This window comes from Echinops telfairi, unplaced genomic scaffold, assembly GCF_000313985.2.
Source record: "Echinops telfairi isolate 266 unplaced genomic scaffold, ASM31398v2 ScPeMD7_7457;HRSCAF=8495, whole genome shotgun sequence".
Taxonomy (NCBI): Eukaryota; Metazoa; Chordata; class Mammalia; order Afrosoricida; family Tenrecidae; genus Echinops; species Echinops telfairi.
In genome coordinates, this window is record NW_022111357.1 from 22,425,166 (window position 1) to 22,443,877 (window position 18,712).

Sequence of the window (18,712 nt, forward strand, 5' to 3'; positions counted from 1 at the left end):
TCGCACTGCTGGCTTCATCATCGCTGTGACCTTGGGCTGTTTCTTTAACCTCTCTGAGCCTCCACTTCTCCGGGGTGAAATGGGACTGGTAACGGGTCCAACTCATGGAGATCCAGTAAAGGATCACCCATCCTGCCGCGGGCCTCGGGCCTGCAGCCTGGTGCACGGACAGAAGCACTCTGTCCTTTCCACCTGGGATCTGATTTCTGCTCTTTTGCATCCAGCCATCCGGTCCAGGGAGCGGGGAGTGGAACCTTGAGTTGAATGCTGAGCCTGACTCAGGTTTCATGACCATCCTGGCTACTGGTCCCCTCGGTCCTTTCATGTGAGGGGGAAGCGGGGAGAGGGGACCAAGCATGGGGACGGTGGTCAGGTGGAAGTGACTCATGAGTGACTGTGGTTAGTGGCCCTCTCCTTTGGCTTGTTGGGCAGACAGGTGACCTGCTCAGAAAGTAAATCCCTGTGATTAAAACCCAGCAAAACACCCCCCACGAGGCCCCATAGGAAAGACTGGGAAGACCAGTAAAGGCTGGGGTGCTGGGGCTGACACACCCCTCAGGGTGGCCCCTGACTCCCCGGTCCATGGGCTGGTAAATCTTTGTGGTTGCCATGGGCTTGCTCACACCCTGCCAAGCCCACCCACCCTCTCCGTTGGACCTTGAGCAACTCTCCTCTGCCCACCGAGAATGGAGACAGATCCCTGGAGTTTCCATGGCACCTCTGGGTCCCATCCCTGCAGAGGTTCAGATAGTGTGGACAGGTGGTGTGGCTGAGTAGTGAGGGGCTCCTGGAAGACCCAGGCCCAGGAAGCTGCAGCACTGGGGTCTAGTCCGAGCTTTGCTCCTGAAGCCAGTCAAGTCCTAGCATTGCTGTGTGACCCTGGGGATGTCCCGTCCACCCTTAGGAGGTCCCCTCCTGGCTCCCAGTTTCCTTGAGCTCCAAGGGTGCTGATACCCACTGCTTGCTCCTCTCACGTGGGTGCCATTCAGATCAAAGTATTTCAGAGGGCAAGACCAAATGCTGCACAAAGGCAGCCTCTAATCTTTTCTGGAACAAGGCAGTAAATAAATACTGTACATATGCAAGACATTACCATTACAAATGGCATTTTCCCCTCCAGCTAAGGGAGGGAAGAAGGGGTAGTTTGGTATAGTGTGAAGAATTCTGATTAGGGCTGGGGGAGGCCCTGACTTCAGCTCAGTATCTGACAAAGTGGGTGACCTTGGGCAAGTCTTTTGCCCTCTCAGTCCCCCCAAACTCTGAGAGGGTTGGGATCCCACAGATGAAGGCTTCAGGGAGAGTTTATAAGCCCTGCCACTGAGGAATCGATACCATAATGCCTCCCCCGTCCAGGGGGCAGGGAAAAGCTCCGGCTAGGGAACCTGGCCTCCCTTCAACCTCTTACTTTCTGTGTGGTTTGGGCAATAAGCCCTTTCTCTTTTCTGAGCCCCGTTTCTTGTCTAAGGTTCCTACCTGGAGGTTGGGGGGCCAGGGGACAAGGAGAAGCTGCAGATGGGGGCTGAAGACAAAGGCCCCCCGAGAGGGGAATCCCAGCAGGGTGGGGCCCAGGCCAGAGCGGAGCCTGTGGGGCCTGAGCCAGCTGCCGCAGCGCAATGAAAATCTCTTAACCACACAGAATTGTTAACGGCTCCCAAATCCTGTTGTACCACAGGCTTAGAAAGGCTTAAACTGTTAAATGCATAAACTTCCTCAATAAACGGGCCTCTCTCACCAGATCCCCAGGCCCCGCCAGATGAAAAGGCAGCGGCTGGAGCGGGTGGGGGAGTCCCCAGCTGTTTATGTGCTCTGGAGGCAGCCTGGTGATGTCAGGGTCGGGATGAGCTAGGCACTGGTAGGAATGCACAGGGGTTCGGCACCCACACCTTTCCAACTGAGTCTCCTTGGACAAGTGGATGACCTCTTTCAGCTTCAGTCCCTGTGGTAGTTATATAATTGTCAGTTTAAGGATTAAGCCTGTAGCGGTGCAGTCTAGTCTGTCAATCAGGTCATAGCCAATGAGGCTTCTGTGTGGGCATAGCCTTCCCCTAAGGATTCTGGAAATTCGGTATCTTCTTCCTTGGAGGTGGGAAACTCTCTGCTCACACCCTGGGAGACATAGCAGCTGACACATGGACCCACCCTGATGCAGCCCTGGGTGCTGGAGAAGCCATGCAGAGACCCCTGCCAGCACCGAGATATTTCCAATGCCACTGGATCCAAAGACTTTCTACCCACTGGCCTGTGATCTTCTACATTCGGAGTCAATGCATGTCTTTTGTGAGTCTGAAGATTGTATCGGACATATGGGCTAATATCGGACTTATGCACTTGATCTGGACTGGGCTGGGATGTTCTCAATGTTCAATTGCTCTTGTATATAAATCTCTTTTCTTATACACATATGTGTGTCCATGGATTTGTTTCTCTAGTCTGCCCAGACTAACACAGTCCCTTCTTCTATCAAGCAGAGATGACCATATCTTGCACTGTGGGGTGACGGTGACCCTATCATTGTGTGTTCTCAGGTGTGAGCCCCTAGGAGGCCTTTGCCAGCACTCTCAGGAAGCAGAAGCCGTGTGTCGGATAGAGACAGGAGGAACCTCCGAGGTGAGCCTTCGATGGACGTTCTTCAGACCTGGAGCAGACCCCATACCCCGGGATCGCCTTTCAGCCAAACAACAGACAGGCCTACAGAGTAAACAAGAGCCCCGTGAAGAACATCGTCCTCAGAAAAATCAGCCAGCAGACCCAACGGGCAGCATGTGACCTCAAACAGAGTCCAGGAGGCAGGGAGGGGCAGGGAAGATGACGGATGGAAATGCTGAACAGAGGGAGGAAGTGGAAGGGTGCCATACATTGAGGCGATTGCAACTAATGTCACAAAACAAAAGGCGTATAAACGGTTGCACAGAAAACGGAACCCTCAAAACGTTCATCCAAATAACAATAAAATGTTCTCCCCAAAAGAAGTAGAAGAAATCAGAAGTGGGGGGTTACAAGGGTGCAGACTTACCTCAAGTCCTGGCTCTGCCACCGATGTGTGGCAGATGTATGCTGTCACTAAGTGCCCCTGGGCCCCTCATCTGGGAAATGAAGCTGATGTCCCCTGCCTGGAAGGCTTGTTGAGGGGATTCGACAAGGGTGGTGGTGGGGGCCAACATGAGGTGCTGCTAGCTGCTACAGAGTCCCTGCCGACTCGGGGCAGCCCCGTGTGTCCCAGCACAACTGTGCCCCCTTGGGTTGTCAGTGCCGTTTGTTGGCTTTCTTTTTCATTAGTTTTATTGAGCTAGAATGAACACATCAGGCAAGTCAACAGTTCGGTCATCTTAAGAAGGATTGTGTAGGCATCACCAACATCAGCTTGGGAACATTTTCTTCTTTCTCGTACCCAATGGTATTGGCTCCCCATTGCCCCCCACCTGCCCTTTCCTTGCCCTCGGGTAATTATTAAATCCACCCATCCTGGCTTCCCTAGACAGGAAAACACACAAGACACCGATGGAAAAGGACCAACAGCAATGAGCATGGAGAAAGAGCTCCATTCATCTAGGAAAAAGCAGAGGATACTAAAGTTTTAGGATAAATGGAAAGTGGGTCCCAAAGGAGATCTCATCATAAGGTGTTGCTTGTTGGTCTACGTACGGCTGGTAAGAAACACTTTACAGTGGACTTTGGTAGGAGGGCTGTTCGCATTCTTAGCCTCTGGACAGTGGGATTCAACCTGTGACTCACCCAGGTAGGGATCCTGCAAATGGATTTTGGGCTTCCTCTATCATCCATAGCATTCCATGCATCCATAGCATTTAGGATTTAGGCACTGGTACCATTCCCTCCTCTGGGTTTGGATCTTATTGTTTACAGTCCTTGGATCACACCACAGAATTGGAAATCCCATGGGATGAACTGGACTTAGCCATGTAGCAGAACTGAAATATTCCCTTGAACTCTAGGCTGGAGTAGGCAAAGCAGATGAACACTATCCCAAGGGTAGGGAATTGGTGGTCATTAGCCTTTGGGTGGGTTCAGACCTATTGCTTTGAGGGTGCCCAAAGATTGACAACCCGAGACCAACATACATTTGCTGTTTTCATGATCTCTCTGCCTTTTTGTGACATGTGTTGGTCTAGCAGGCATGGTTCTGCCTTTGAAAAGTGAGTGTTACTGAAATTATTGCCTTATCTCCGACCCACATGGCTTGTGTACCTAGTGTCCAATCACCCAAGTTATGAAGATGTACAATTAATGATTCACTTATTGGAGTCCAATAAGATGTACTACACATGTAGAAAATCAGTTGCTCAACAGTGTTTTCCCATTGACTAAAATAATGTTACTATCAATAGAATTACCTTACAGCCCACAGGGATGATCTACGGTGTAGTACAATAAAATAATAAAGATATATCTAAAACCGAACCAGGGACATGTAGAAATAATAGTTATATGAATGATTGTAGTTCCAATTCAAGAACAAGTTAGTTTTTCTGACATGGTCCTGCCTGGTACTCTCCCCATGAGGAAATCACCGGTGGTATAATGCCATAGTAAAATGTGGTGAGGAAGTCAGATAGTGCCCTGCTATCAGGAAAAAAACAACAACATCTGGGGTCTCAAATGCTTGTCTCAAAACAAGCAGCCATCTCAATGAGGAGTCAGCTAACTCCACACAGAAGAAGCACCCCCGCCTGTGTGACCCAAGGATTATGAGCAATGATTTTTGCTTCTTAAGGAGATCACCTGGCCTTTCTCCTGCAGCACCATGGGTGGACTCACACCACCAACCTTGTGGTAGCAGTGGAGAGTGTTAACTGCTGTACCACCAGGGACTCTAGCATGGGGTAAGCATCCCATAAATGCTGGGTGAGGGGAGGAAGGGTGGCTGTTTCCTCTGGCCATGAGTTAGCTGGGTGTGCACCTTCTTATCTGAGGGCTTATACCCTTCAGCATGGAACTTCCTCCATCACCAAGCCTTTGCCCCAGGACTTGGCTCCATCCTGGCCCACATCTCTTGATACGAAAGCCCTTCCAGTTATCCCAATAGGGTGAGCTCCTTCTCTCCCTCAAGGTCCTGCAGGGCTGGAGCCCATCTGTTCAGTCCCTCACACCCAGCGTCTCAGGGTCTCCTCAGTAACCAGGGAGGTAAGCTGGGCAGGGCCCAAGGTCCTCATTTCCCAGGTGAGGAATCGAGACTCTTCCCGGCTGCCTGCTCTTCACAGAAGCGAGGGACGGGGACACGATTGCCACTCAGACAAGGCTCGGGCCTCAGGTGTAAAAGGAGAGTGCATTCAGCCACCAGTCCCTCTAAGTCAATGAAGTTGTTCCACTAGTTGAAGAAAGCTGGGTCCACATCCCTGGCCAATTCATGGAACCTCTCTGGGCTGAGCACATCATCAGAGAAGCTGGAGAACATGCAGGAGTATAGGGCATCAGGATCAGAGGAAGACTATTAACAACCTGCGATGTGGTATGTAGGTCACACAACCTTGCTTGAAGCCCTTGCTGATGAAGATCAAGGATTGTAGGCTTCAGTGAGGATCATAACTCAATGTAAGGAAGACCCAAATCCTCACAACTGGACACTTAGGTAACATCATGATAGATGGAGAAAAAGTTATCAAGGATTTTGTCTCGCTTGGATCCACGATCAGTGCTCATGCAAGCAGCAGTCGAGAGATCGAAAGACACATTGCATTGGGTAAATCTGCTGCACAAGACCTCTTTAGACTATTAGAGAAAAGCAAGGATGTTACTTTGAGGACCAAGGTGCGCCTGACCCAAGACACGGTATTTCCAATTGCCTCCTATGCAGCTGAGAGTTGGACATTGAATCAGGAAGACGGCAGAAGAATCAATGCCTCTGGATTGTGGTGCCAGAGAAGAATCTTGAAAGTACCGTGGCCTGCTACAAGGATACACCCACCTGCGCTGCAGGAAGTAAGGCCAGAGTGCTCCTGAAAGGTAAGTCTTACGTGCATCGGACTCACTGTAGGAGAGACTAGTCCTTGGGAAGGACATCATGCTTGGTCAACTGGAGGAGCAGCGACAAAGAGGAAGGAGATGGGGTGGCACAGTAGCTGCATCCATGGGCTCAGGCACGGAACAGCGTTGAGGATGGCGCCGGCCGTGCAGGGCTTTGTTCTGTTGTGCACGGGGTGTGTGGGAGCCGACTCAATGGCCCCTGAAAATAACAACAACAGCTCGGTGCCTCAGGGTCATCATTTGTACAACGGAGTCAATAACACCAGCGGGACACTTGGTGTCGAACAGAAAGAAGCACAGGGCATAGAATGCTGGTACACAGTTCCAGGCCTCCCGGAATTCCCTTTTGCCTCTGCCTCACTGGCTCTTTGGCAGCACTGGCTCTGAATCCTGACACCCCATCCTGTCCTGCTCCCAAGAACACATCTCCTCTGCTTCTTCCAGGAAGTCTGCCTTGTCTGGGGGTCAGGGAGAGGGTAAGGTTAAATATATATATATATATATATATATATATATCAGTAATCATTAAACAGTATCAGTAAACAGTAACCGTATCATTTCTGATCATCTTTTGGTGGGGCTAGGTCCCCCTTCTTGCTCTCCATTCCTCCTGTGTCCTACAGTGCTGAGGAAAGGGCTCTGCCTCCAGGAAGCCTCCCCAGCTGTCCTGAAGGCCCCACGGCTGAAGCCATGGCCCCGTGCAGACTGGAAGCTCCCAGAGGGCAAGAACTGGGCGCCATCAGTTTAGGGCTGGTGCTGGCAGGTCTCCAGGAATGTGTGAGCCAAAAAAATGCCCAAGTAATTGGAAATTGGTGTTGAGTGAATGTCGGGTAGATGGGTGGACAGACAAGTTTGAAATCAGAACAGATGCTTTGAGAACATATGGGGAGGGCACAAGGGAAGACACTTAGCTTTATACAAGTAAGGACCTCAGTAGTTTGAGTGCAGCAGCCAGAGCCCCTGTGATCCACTTCTTGGGCAGTCTCAGCCTTGGGCTGGGGCCGGGGTTGCCCCCCACGCCCCAGCTGGTGTCACCACCCTGCCCTTGAAGGGAAGGAGCATAGTTTCTGGGTGGGGGTTTGGGCCTCCCCTCCCACTCCACATTCCGACCCTTACACCCTTTCCCCAGCCAGCACCGGCTCTGCCAGCTGGCACCTCCCTCTGCCTCACCCCTAGGCTGATGACCACGTCCCCCACCACCCGCCCCTCCAGACACATCTGGTTCAGCCTCTGTGGAAAGGGCTGGAGCTGAAAATAGGGTGGGAAGGAGGCCACCCCGAGGGTGGCCTATGATCCATTTCTGAGGGTCCAGAGGGGACCCCCTAGCCTCTGGCTCTTTCATTCCCTCGTCTAAGGAAGCACAGGATTCTGGGAGTAAAATAGAAAGTAAAGCCACAGGCATACTGGCCCATGCTGGCGAGCATGCAGGGAAACCGGCAGTCTCTGAGGCTGCTGGCAGGGGAGTAACTCGGCCCAGCCTTTCTGGAGGGCAATTTGGCAATGCCTGTCAAGAGCTCTTAAAAAAAGCATATGCCCTTTGACCCCACGATTCCACGCCTGGAAATATATCCTACACAAATACCGGCAGCAGCAGCAGCAGCAGCAGCACAGAGGGCCAGAAGAGCAATGAAGTCCACTCCAGCAGTTGGTGCAGAGAGTGGAGAAATGGCACAATGTCTTCAATCGATAAAGGGTTAGTGAGTACTGGTGGGGCGGCGGGATTTTGGGAGCACCAAGAGTCCCCCAAATCCACCTGGGCGTAGCTCTAACGTCACGCGGAGAGTCACGAAATACGAGTTTCTCAAAAGTCCTCATGGACTTTCAGCACGCGTCCACGTGTTTTTCCTTAAAGGAAAATCAATATGTATCAACCCTCATAAACAGGCAGAAGGGCCCACTTCCACTGCTTCCATCGCCTCTGCGTGGTGATGGGATCATGGCTAATTTTCATTCTTTCCCTTTTGCTTATCAGTAATTCCTAACATGTCTAACAAATAACATGTGGTGATAAGAAAACTTTATTTTTCTCAAACAACATCAACATCAAAACCAAAACTCACCAAGCAAGCAAAACAAAACTGGCAAAAACAGTGTCGGTTGGTAAGAATGAGTCTGTTACTCGTAGAACAGTTTTAGGTATGTTCTCATGAACCCTGCTGTTACTGTTTTGCAGATGAGAAAACAAAGACTCAGAGAGGGTCAGCTCCTTGCCCAAGGCCACACAGCTAGTGAGCAGCAGAGCTGGGGTTTTAGAATGGGGCCTCCAAGCTCGTAGGGAGGGTGGGGGAGATGGCTGGGCTGAAGAAGAGGGAGAGGCTGGGTGGAGAAGACCAGCAGCTGGGACTGGGAGGGCTGAGTGGGCTGTGTGCACCCCCCCTGCTGGCTCGCAGCCCCTCGCCCCGTCCAAAGCAAACACTGAAGGTCCCCTCAGCAGCCAGAGCGTGGGTGCGGTCATGCTCGCTGTGGACAGGCCTCCAGTCCCATTGTTGCTCGGGTCACTTACCGAGAGAGGAGGGCAGGGGCCCCCCGCTTTGGCAAGGCTGGGGGCTTCCCCACGGCCAAGGCAGAGAAGGAGAGAAATGGGAAACGGAGGCAGGGACTTAAAACAAAACCCATAAAGGTCTGGAAAGAGAGAAACACACTCAGGGCTCTGGGGGAGAGCAGCGGAGCAGGGATTCAGGGGCACTTCCGATGACCCCCAGTGGGAAGCTCACCGAGAACTGTGATCCTGAGGATGCTGGGGAGTGGGGGGTGGGGGCTAGGGGAAGGAGTCTCAGGAGCTGTCAGGCCAGCTTGGGCCTGAGCCCCACACTCAGATGCACTGCCTTCAAGTCAATCCTATTCATAATGACCACACAGAAGAGGGTAGAACGCCCCCCATGAGTTCCCGACTGTCACTCGACTGTAGCAAGCCCCATCTCTTACCCACAGAGCGACTGGTGCTTTCGAACTGCCGACCTTGAACTTAGCAGCCCAATGCATAATCACTATACCACCAGGGCTCCTTATCCAGGAAACAGTGAATGATACCTAGCAGAGCACTTGCTACACACCAAACGTGTCCCAGCTCAGGGGCTTTATTCAAGTAGTTCCCCCAAATCTGCCATTCCCTTTCTCCCTCACTCCTCAAGGCTGAGTTCACATGCCACCTCCTCCATGAAGCCCTCCCAGCTTCCTGGTCTGAAAAGATACTGGGCAGGCCTCCGTGTGCTCTGCCTTGTTCCCCATGCATGAGTCTCTTGTCTGTCCAGCGGACACTTAAGGCCAAATCCTTGGTCTTGGGGTTTCTCAGGGACTCTCCTGTCACCTACCCAGGGCAGCCCCATTAACTTAAACAGCACCTCTTCCAACCAACCTTCCCTGACCATCTGGCTAAAGGAGGTCTACCCTTGAGCTCTAGGCTTGGGTCCTCCTGCTTCCATCTGCTCATCACAGTCTGTAGTGACCTTCGCCTATTTGTTCATTCATTTCCCCCCTCTCAGCGTCCACCTCCCCCCGCCCGACTGAAACCTCTGGGAGGACAGCAAGTATGCTGGCCTCATTCATCTGTGTCCTCACACCCTGCTATGTGCCTGGCTCCTAGAAGGTTCTCCATAAATACTTGATAAATGGTTACAATGGTGCACAGCAGACACCAACACACGCGTGTCGAACGACTGGCTTCTCCAGGCCCCTCCCCTTCCCCACTCCGTGTCGGGTACAGGTGGGTACCAGGGGGATGTGCACTGTTGCTTGGTGAGCCACTCACTGTACCTGGAACTCCCCACCTGCCAACAAGCCCCTGCATGCCGTTTTCTCTCAGGTGTGCCAACAAAACAACGGATTATTCCCCCCTATCAGATGATGCTTCAATATGAAACGTGTCTTTTTATACCACACCGTCTGGGACAATCTGTTCACAACCTCTCCTTAAGGTGGGGGGCTCTCTGGGGTGTTGTGGGCGCCAGGCTTGTGGTTACTCTTTGGCCTCGAGTCCCAGTTCCATCTAGCCAGAGACATGTTATCACAACCCATCTCTGAACTAATGACCTATTACCGAATTACTCAGGTTGCCGGTTTAAAAGAGCAGATCCCGGGGCCCACCTCGGAGCCACAGAAGCAGGCGTAAGGGAGAGGCTGGAGTCAGGCCCAGGGGTCTGCGGGAGAACACACTTCCCAGAGGAGGCTGAGGCCTGGCAGAGTTTGAGGGCCCCGTGAACGTGGCAAACCACTCTAATGTGACACGTCCTGGGGGCTGAGTCGTCCCACATCTGGGTGGCTGCAGCCCAGGACAGAGCAGCAGCTGGTGTCCTGCTGAGCTCCCTAATCATGGCATGGCGCACACCCTGCCGCTGGCCAGGCTGTCCCCACCCACCCTCCCCACTTGCAAGGGTAGCCCCTGACTCCGAATGCCTCTGGCCACTGACAACCTCAAAGATGGTGCCGGGGATCCCACCTCAGGGGTGGGGCCTGATTTGACCACTTCCTTGTAACAGACAGACTATGACAGCATGACGTCCCTTCTGAGATCAGGCGATGTAGGCAGTGACTTCTGTCTCGTTCCCTTGGAAGCAGACCCCTTTCCAGCTGAGCCTTCAGATGAAACTGCAGCCTGGAGCCACCAGCACTCTGATCCCCGACCCTCAGAAACACTGAGGTCATAAATGCTGGTTGCTCTGAGCTGCCAGATTTGGGGGTTGTTCATTAAGCAGCGGTAGATAACAAAAGCATTTCTATTTCTGGAAGACAGTCCCTCCAACAGTTCCACCCTTGGGCCCGAAGTCATGGCCATGCCCAACTGCTTACCATCCCATCAAGGTGACAGTCCCCTAAATGGGCCAAACGGATCCCTACCTTCAGGTCTTTGTTCATGCGCATCCACTCTCCAGAACGCTCCTCCTGGGCCACACACATCCATCCCTTTAGGGTGGCCACTACACGCCTCTCCAGGGACCTCCACGGCCATGCCCACCGCAGCCCAAGCTGCAGTGTACAGTTCCTTGTCCACCGCGGCTTGTGCTTGGCCACCTTGTCCATGCACATCTGTCTGCCCCCTGGACTGTGAGCTCCTAGTGGGCAGGGCCCCGTGTGACACGCCTCTGCAGGTCTCCGTGCACAGCACTGAACACAGGTTTGATGAATGGATTTGGTGAATGAACTTGATGTATTTGATGAATGAGTTTGATGAATGAATAAACAATGAACAATGAACAATGAGTGACTGAGATCCCGCTCGCTCCTTCTGTCTCCGCCCCCTCTTCTCACCGCTTCGGCTTCCAAGGCTCTGCGTTTTCACACTTCAGTCAGGAAACCCAATCTGCTATCTTCCCCAGGAAACCAGCCTTTCCACCCCCAGCTTCCTCATCTCTTTTCCAGAGCCACCGTCTCCCTGCAACCTGGAACTCCCTGTTACCTTCCACTCCTCCCCCTCCCTCTCCTCTCCTCTGACTCTGCATCGAAGCCCCTCTGTTTCTTTAGCAAAGCACCCCTTGGTCACACCCCTCCTCTTCCCAGGGTGCTGATGTCCCGTGCAGGCTGCCATCACTCCCCCGGATTGCTGCACCAGCTTCCCTTTCTGGAATCCCCCCATCCATCCCTCCAAGGACCTTCTTTCAAATGCTGCTCGGCGTGACTCAGAGGGCTGCCGAGAAGAGCAAGGCTGCACTTCATAGGGATGGGGTCACTGTAACCACTGCTTGCCTCAAGAATTTTCACTGGCGCTCCACTGGTCATGGAATAAGATCCAAGCTTTTAACCTGGCATTTGAGGCAGTCCCAAATCTTGCATAGTGGCAAAGGGAAGTGGCACAAGGAGGCTTCAAACCCCTCTCCGACCACCAACTAGGCCAACAGCACTAGCACAGTTAACACTGCTGGGGGGCCAGCTGCAGGTTGGGCTCTGCATACACGCTGGCGTCGGTGGTGGTTGTTGGTTACCATTGAGTCGATTGTAACCCGTGGCGGTGCCAAGCAGACAGAATAGAACCACACTCCTAAGGGCCTTTAAGGCTGTAACGTTTTGGGAGCAGATTGCCAGGCCTTACTTCTGAGGTACCTCGGGGCAGATTTGAACTGCTTACCTTTCAGTGAGTCATTCCAGGGCTTAATTGTTTGCGCCACACAGGGACTCTATACAGCATCTCATTTAGTTCACATTCATGAAGCATTTACAGTATATTAGAAAGGATCCCTGGTGGCATAGTGGTTATGCACGTGGCTGTTAGCCACAAGTTCAGCAGTTCAAAACCACCAGTTGCTCCTTGGGAGAAAGATGAGGCTTTCCGATCCTGCAGAGTTCTAGTCTTAGAAACTCACAGGGGCAGTTCTACCCTGTCCTATAGGGCTGCTCTCAGTCAGAATCAACTAGATGGCAGCGAGGGAGTGCCATCCTATCAAAATACGCCAAGTGCCTTTTGTGTATTAAGTTCTTAAATCCTTATCATGACCCTATGAAGAGGTGGGGGGTGGGGAGGTTACCTTTGGTCAAGGCCATTCATCAGGGCTTGACTTTGAAATCAGTCAGCGAGTCTTACCATATTGCAGCATTGCCGACAAACTTCTTAGGTTGGCAAACCACCTTCGTAGCCTTTGCCATATTCAAATATTGACTGCACAATTATTTACTAGATATTTTTTCCTGAACCCGACTCATGTAGCACGATGGTAAGGACCATGGTGGTACAGTGGTTAAAGGGCTCAGCTGCTAGTGAACAGGTTGGCGGTTCAAACCGACCAGCCAACCCATGGGAGAAAGAGCTGTCAGTCTGCTTCCATAAAGCTAAGCCTTGGAAACCCTAGCAGGCTGGTCCGCTCTGTCCTGTCGTGTTAGGAGCTGGAGTTGACCTGATGTCTGGGTGAGATCCTGCCTGCTCCCTGACTCTCCAGCCCTCCCTTTCTCCCCGTGAATGGGCCATGGCCACACTGAGGCGGGTTAAGACGCGTGATGTGCTCAGCACACAGTGAGGGTGACAGTCGGTGGCATGGCGCTGCCTCACCCCTTTGAGTCGGAAGCAGCCACGTGGCCTGCTGTTGAGATGTGCCTAGGGGTAATGTGTGAGTCATGCTGCCCCTTTAGACAAAGAGCTAGGGTACAGTTCCCACTCTCTCTCCTTTCCTTCTGTCTCGATGTCAGTGGCTGTTCCACCCAGGGACCCTGGAGGAGCCCCACACTGAGTCCCGTGCACACGTTGCCTCGAACGCGCTGTCACGGCAGCCTGGCCGGGCATCTACTGGCTGGTGTGGCAGATACTCAGTGAGTGGTAACTCATTCACATATAAATGCTACTTACTACGCCATACACAGGTTTAAGGAGCCCCCTGGCACACACTGGGAAGCACTTGGCTGCTGAGAGGTTTCGGGTTCGAACCCACCCCGAAGTTCTGCGGAAGAAACCTCCACAAACAGCACATCCTAAAAAGTCCCCGGGGACAGTTTGGCTCGGTCAGGTGGAGTCTCCAAGACTTGAAATTCAACACAAAGTCACCCCCAAAAGAACAATAACCTCTGTTCTCTTCAAAAGGCCACTTCAGATCACTCTGGGGCTTCAACAGCAAACCAGTTGCCATCATTAAACAACCACGCAGTCCTTACGATATTTTATCTGCACCCCTATTGAACGGATCCCGCGCGCCACCTGGACAGGCTCCATCCTTCCGGTCCAGAAGAGCTACCTGAGTGCTGCCCCCAGGAGGTCACCAGAGGCTACTTTGGAAATGCAGACGACAAAGTGCCCCTTGGGCCGCTCCAGGGCACGGCCTTTGCCCGCCCACAGCTGGCACAATCCCTACCCTCACAGGCCCCGGCCCGACCTCCAAGAGCCCCTTACCTCGGCAGACAGTGCCATTCTCCACAGCCTCGAAGCCCGCTTTGCACAGGCAGCGGCCAATGGGCACCAGCCACTCGCCGTCGCCGTTGCAGTAGAGCTTGATGGGCACGTCCACCTCCTCAGCGTTGGCAATGCAGCTGCCCCGAGCGGCCACCAGGGATGTGCTCTCGGCCCCTGACAGCGTCTCCTGGAAGATGGCCCCGTTCTGGATGACGCGGGGGCACTTGCGGTAGAAGACACGCACGGCGATGAGGGACATGCAGCCGCCGTAGTCCTGGAAGGCCAGGTAGAAGCCGCTGCGGGACACAGGCCCAAAGCTCCGCACCTCGGTGTTGATCTTCATGACCCGGCCGCCCAGGTCCACCTGGGAGAAGCTCTCATCGGCCGCGATGGTGTCCACCTTCACCCACGGGTTCTCCATCCAGTTGGGGAAGGTCTTGGTGGCCGAGTCGTAGTCGGCCTCGTAGTAGTAGAGGTTGAAGGTCTCCTTGCAGGAGCCGGGCACGCTGGGGATGCTGCTGCAGTCGCGCACGGAGAACTTCATCTCCACGTGGATCCGGTGCGCACCCCGGCGCCGGATGAACTTGGTCCGCAGCCAGTTGTTCTGGCTGGACTCAAACACGTTGCACACCTGGTACGTGCGGATGGTGTTCATGTTCTCGTCGTAGCCGCTCACCTCCTCCCACTGCAGGGGAAACGCCAGTCAGCTGACACACACAGACCCTGCCCTGGGGAATCCTCCAGCCTGATGGGGTGCAGGCCTCACTGCTACCCTCAGGGGGCTCTTAGTCTAAAGCAGGGGTGTCAAACTGGCCCGTGGGCTTCATGTGGCCCCCGAGGTAATTTTTTGTGACCCACGATGCTCTGAAATAAAATGTAATGGGGGAATTGTGTGTATGGTATTGTTTCCATCTCCCCTAAGCACTACTTTCTTTATAACAATTTTTTCTGTTTTCATTTTATTTCAGAGCAGCGTGGGCCACAAAAAAAATTACCCCAGGGGTTGCATGCAGCCAGTGGGCTGCCAGTTTGACACCCCTGGTCTGAAGGGTCACACACAGACCCTGCCCTGGGGAATCCTCTGGTCTGATGGTGGAGATAGGAGCCCTACGGTCAGAGAACTCCCAGTCTGAAGGGGGGTTAGGGAGTCAGGCGGGGAGAACATGGTCTTGGCCCTAATGACTTCCCCAGTCTGTGAGGCGGATGCAGTCCTCTGGTGGGAAGGGCACAGACCCCGTTCTTAGTATCTTTGCCAGCGTGGGAGACATGGCCTTTACTGCTAAGGGTTCCCTAAGAGGAGAAAGCAGACACCGCCCTGCTCCGGGGAATCTCCCCCCAAGGGAAACTGGCGGAGCCCTGCCCTGAAGGAGCACCCTGTGAGGGAGAGACAATGGCTCCTTTGGGGAACTCCCCTTCTGTCTGCCTGGGGTAGCTGTAGTCCTTGCCTGTGGGGACTCCCAGTCTGATGGGGAAGACCAGCCTCCGGGACTCTAAGACTGATGGGGGAGGGGAGTCTCTGGGACTCCCAGTCGGATGGGGGAGGGTACTCCCTCTCCTACCCGACCCCCTGGGTGGTGGGGAGACCGGGAGAGTGGATCTGCTCTGGGCGGTCACCTGCTACAGCTCCCTCTGAGAGCAGGCATGTTCTCAGGTGCTTGAGGAGAGGCCCTGTCCGTAGCCCGGTGCGCAGGGGAGGCGCAGAGCCTCTCCCAGACCCTCGCTGACAAAGATTGGTCCCCTGCTCTGCCTCACAATTGTGCGGGGGGTGGGGGGGGAGTGGGGGGTGTGGGGGTGGGGGTGTGGGGGTGGGTGTGGGCCTGGAGCAGCCCCTCTCCCACTCTCAGGCTGCCCTGGAATCTCTGGTTGGGGGCTCTCCCCAGGCTCCTTGGTGTTTGCATTTGGGGACTCTCTTCGAGCCTGGGTACAGCACATCGCCCTGCCCTTCTCCCTCGTCCACTCCTGGGGTCAAACTGGACTGCTGGGACAGGATCTCATCTCTTTATCTATGATAACACCCTCCTTCCCCCCGCCCTCCCTGTGAGTAGAGACCAGAGAGGCTGTCTGACCCAGGCCCCGTCACCGAGCTTGCCCATGGGGCCTCCAGCACGAGGCCCGTCAGTTTTGCTAACTTGATATGCGGCCTGGGCAAGTCATTTCCCCTCTGGACTCCCATCTCCTGGACTGCCAGTGTGACTGTGGTCATGGGGAGTTTGGTAGCGGGGGTGGGGGGAGCAGGGGGCAGGAGGGGCACATCACCAAGTGGGTGCTCTTTGTCTTTGGCCTCTGTGGGCCTCGGCTGTCGGCTTGGGTGGGGTCTCTCTGAAGGGGGAGTGAGCTTGGGTGGGGAAGGAGCAGCGGGGCTGATGCCTGCTGGCTCGCCTTGTCAATGGTGGCTCTGGGGCTCCTACAACGCATTTGATTTTTATATATTTTTGGGTGGCACCATGTGACAAAGTCAGCCCCTTGTTACAACCGCTGCTCTTCTTCAGAACTTAATTAGAGCACTTAATTAGAGCACTCTGCCTTTCTCCCCTCTCTCTAATTAACATGCGGAGGCCCTGCAGCCTAAACACCCCAAATAATTGCGTCCGGGGGCCCGGAGCCCAGCCTGGCCTCATTACTGGCAGGGTGGGTCTGTGGGCCCAGGCACCTTCGCAGATGGGAAATTGGTGACAAGAAAGAGTCACAGAAAGAGGCCTGACCCCAGGGCCCCGCCTATTGAGAGCACAGGCCTGGGGTGGGGGTGGGGGGACAGGAGGGGGCTGGCCAGGGGGAGCGGGGAGCTCCCAGAAGCAGCTGCTGAGTCCCAGTGGAGGAGCTGGGTTGGGGAGGAGGGGAGGGATGGGCGGTAGGAGCTCAGAGCCCTCCCCAGAGGCTGGGGGCATGAGGAGAGAATGACATTAACACTGACGGCGATGACAATGCTGATGACAATAGTGACCGTTACAGCTGCTTGTTCCTGGGCGTTTTGTCCACTCTATTCCAGGCACACTGTGCTGGACACTTTGCAGCAAACCCTCACCGCAGCCCTATGCAGGACACAGTACCCTGGCCAGCTCACAGATGAGGAGGCTGCAGCCCAGAGAGGTTCAGGAACTGGCCCAAAGTCACACAGCTGATTCGAGGCAGAGACGGGACAGAGTCTCAGGACTGTCTGGCCCCACAGCTATGACAGCCACGTGCAGGCACAGGGCTGGGAGCGGGAGGAGAGAGCGGAATCTCACACTGGGGCTGATCTTGCTCTCTGGAGCGCACAGCCCAGGCGTGGGTTCAGATAAATGCATCCAGAAAATGGGAGCCAAGTCTTGGGAGGACTTTAGTCACAGCCCTGGATACAAGTTGGAGCCCCACCATTAGCTAGCGGTCCGTCTGGGCAGATGGCTGTCTGCAGCTCTATCAGCCTCAGCTTCTGCATCTGTAAAACGGAGGTCATCCTTCTCCCCTGACCGGGTGGTGAGGCGCCCACGGTTGTCTGAGATGGTTTCTGACACACAGTGGGTGCCCAGGAAATGAAGATTCCCCCTCCCCATCTGTGAAATGGGGGTAGCACAGGCCTTCACGTCTCAGGCTCACCCTGAGGACTTCGGGGGCTAAAGGGGCAGGGCAGCCATTTGTTGTCATGGCAGCCGACACTCATCAGTGGTAGGGGACCAGGAGGATGGGGCAGCGAGAGGCCTGGCTCTGGGCCTTGAGGAGTAAGAGGGGCTGCTGGAATGTGAGGGGACATCCGGGCCCTGCAAAGGAGCCCTGGCAGTCCTGGGGTACCAAGCAGGGTTTGTGGGCACGCAGACTCACCCCGGACGGAGGATGTACTATCCAGCCCAGCTCGGCCGTTGCTGTGGTAGAGTCCATCAATGTTTCTGTGGGGGGAGAAAAGGGTCAGTGGTCGGCCCCACGCGTCTTCGCAGCACCACCCCCAACCATCTGAACAGGCCTTCTTTATTTAGCCCCGCCTTGACCAAGGCCCTGATACTCTGGCCTTCAACCTTCAGGCTGCCCCCCCCATTGGCCTCCACCCTCCAATCACCGGAATCTGTGCCTCTAGGCTTCACCCTCTAAAACAGGGGTTCTCAGCCTGCCTCATGCCGCAGCTCTTTCATACAGTTCCTCATAGTGTGGTGCCCCTCAACCATTAAATTATTTTCATTGCTACTTCATCACTGTCATTTTGCTACTGTTAGGAATCACCATGTAAATATCTGACGTGCAGGATGTATTTTCATTGCTACAAATTGAACATAATGAAAGCATAGTGATTAATCACAAAAACAATATGTAATTATATATTATTAAATAGTTATTTCTAATGACCAATAAATGCAATTGTGTCTTGAAGCATGGTGTAGCATGGGTAACAGTCTTCACACTGGGTACTCGTATGTGGGCGTATCTGCATGTGGGTGGACCTGTCTGGAGTCGGATAGAGGAGCGGTGTCTCGGTTCCTAAGACCATCGGAAATATGTGTTTTCCGATGGTATTAGGCGACCCCTGTGAAAGGGTCATTTGACCCCCAAAGGGTCGGGACCCACAGATTGAGAAGTGCTGCTCTGAAACAACTTCCTCCTCAACCCACGTTCTGTCCAGCCTCTCAATGAGAGCCCACCTTTCTACAAGGGCTCCTTCCCTCCTTTTCCGGAGGAGGGAGGTTTGACCTGGGGTCTCCAGCACAGACTCGAGACAGCCACCATGTTTCTTTCAGTGGCTGCTGTGGAGTCGACGCTGACGAGTCCCCAGCAGGCGTCAGAGTAGAACTATGCTCCGTGGGGTTCTCAGTGGCTGATGTTTTAGATCCGAGCCATGTCTTTATTCTGTGGTGCTACCCAGGAACCTCAGGCCCACCAGGAAACTCAGGAAAAGTTATGGCAGACTTTGGGGATCTCTGATTTTTAGCTTGCATCAAATTCTCAAAACCAGGAGCAGGGTCCTTA

General features: G+C 53.9%; 1 protein-coding gene across 2 annotated transcripts in view; it reads right to left on the reverse strand.

The window, feature by feature from the left end:
* EPHB2 (EPH receptor B2) overlaps window positions 1–17,638 on the reverse strand; it is a 147,328-nt gene extending 129,690 nt beyond the window's left edge. Inside the window, exons 1-2 of one of the 2 annotated variants that reach the window (XM_004705119.4) lie at window positions 17,579–17,638; window positions 13,784–14,468 (exon numbers count right to left, since the gene is read on the reverse strand). In XM_004705119.4, the coding sequence (XP_004705176.1) occupies window positions 13,784–14,468; window positions 17,579–17,635 (742 nt within the window). In that variant the 5' untranslated portion in view covers window positions 17,636–17,638. The remainder of the gene's footprint in view (window positions 1–13,783; window positions 14,469–17,578) is intronic. The other variant, XM_013005292.2, reaches the window with a different exon arrangement.
* Window positions 17,639–18,712: the final 1,074 nt, after the last annotated feature.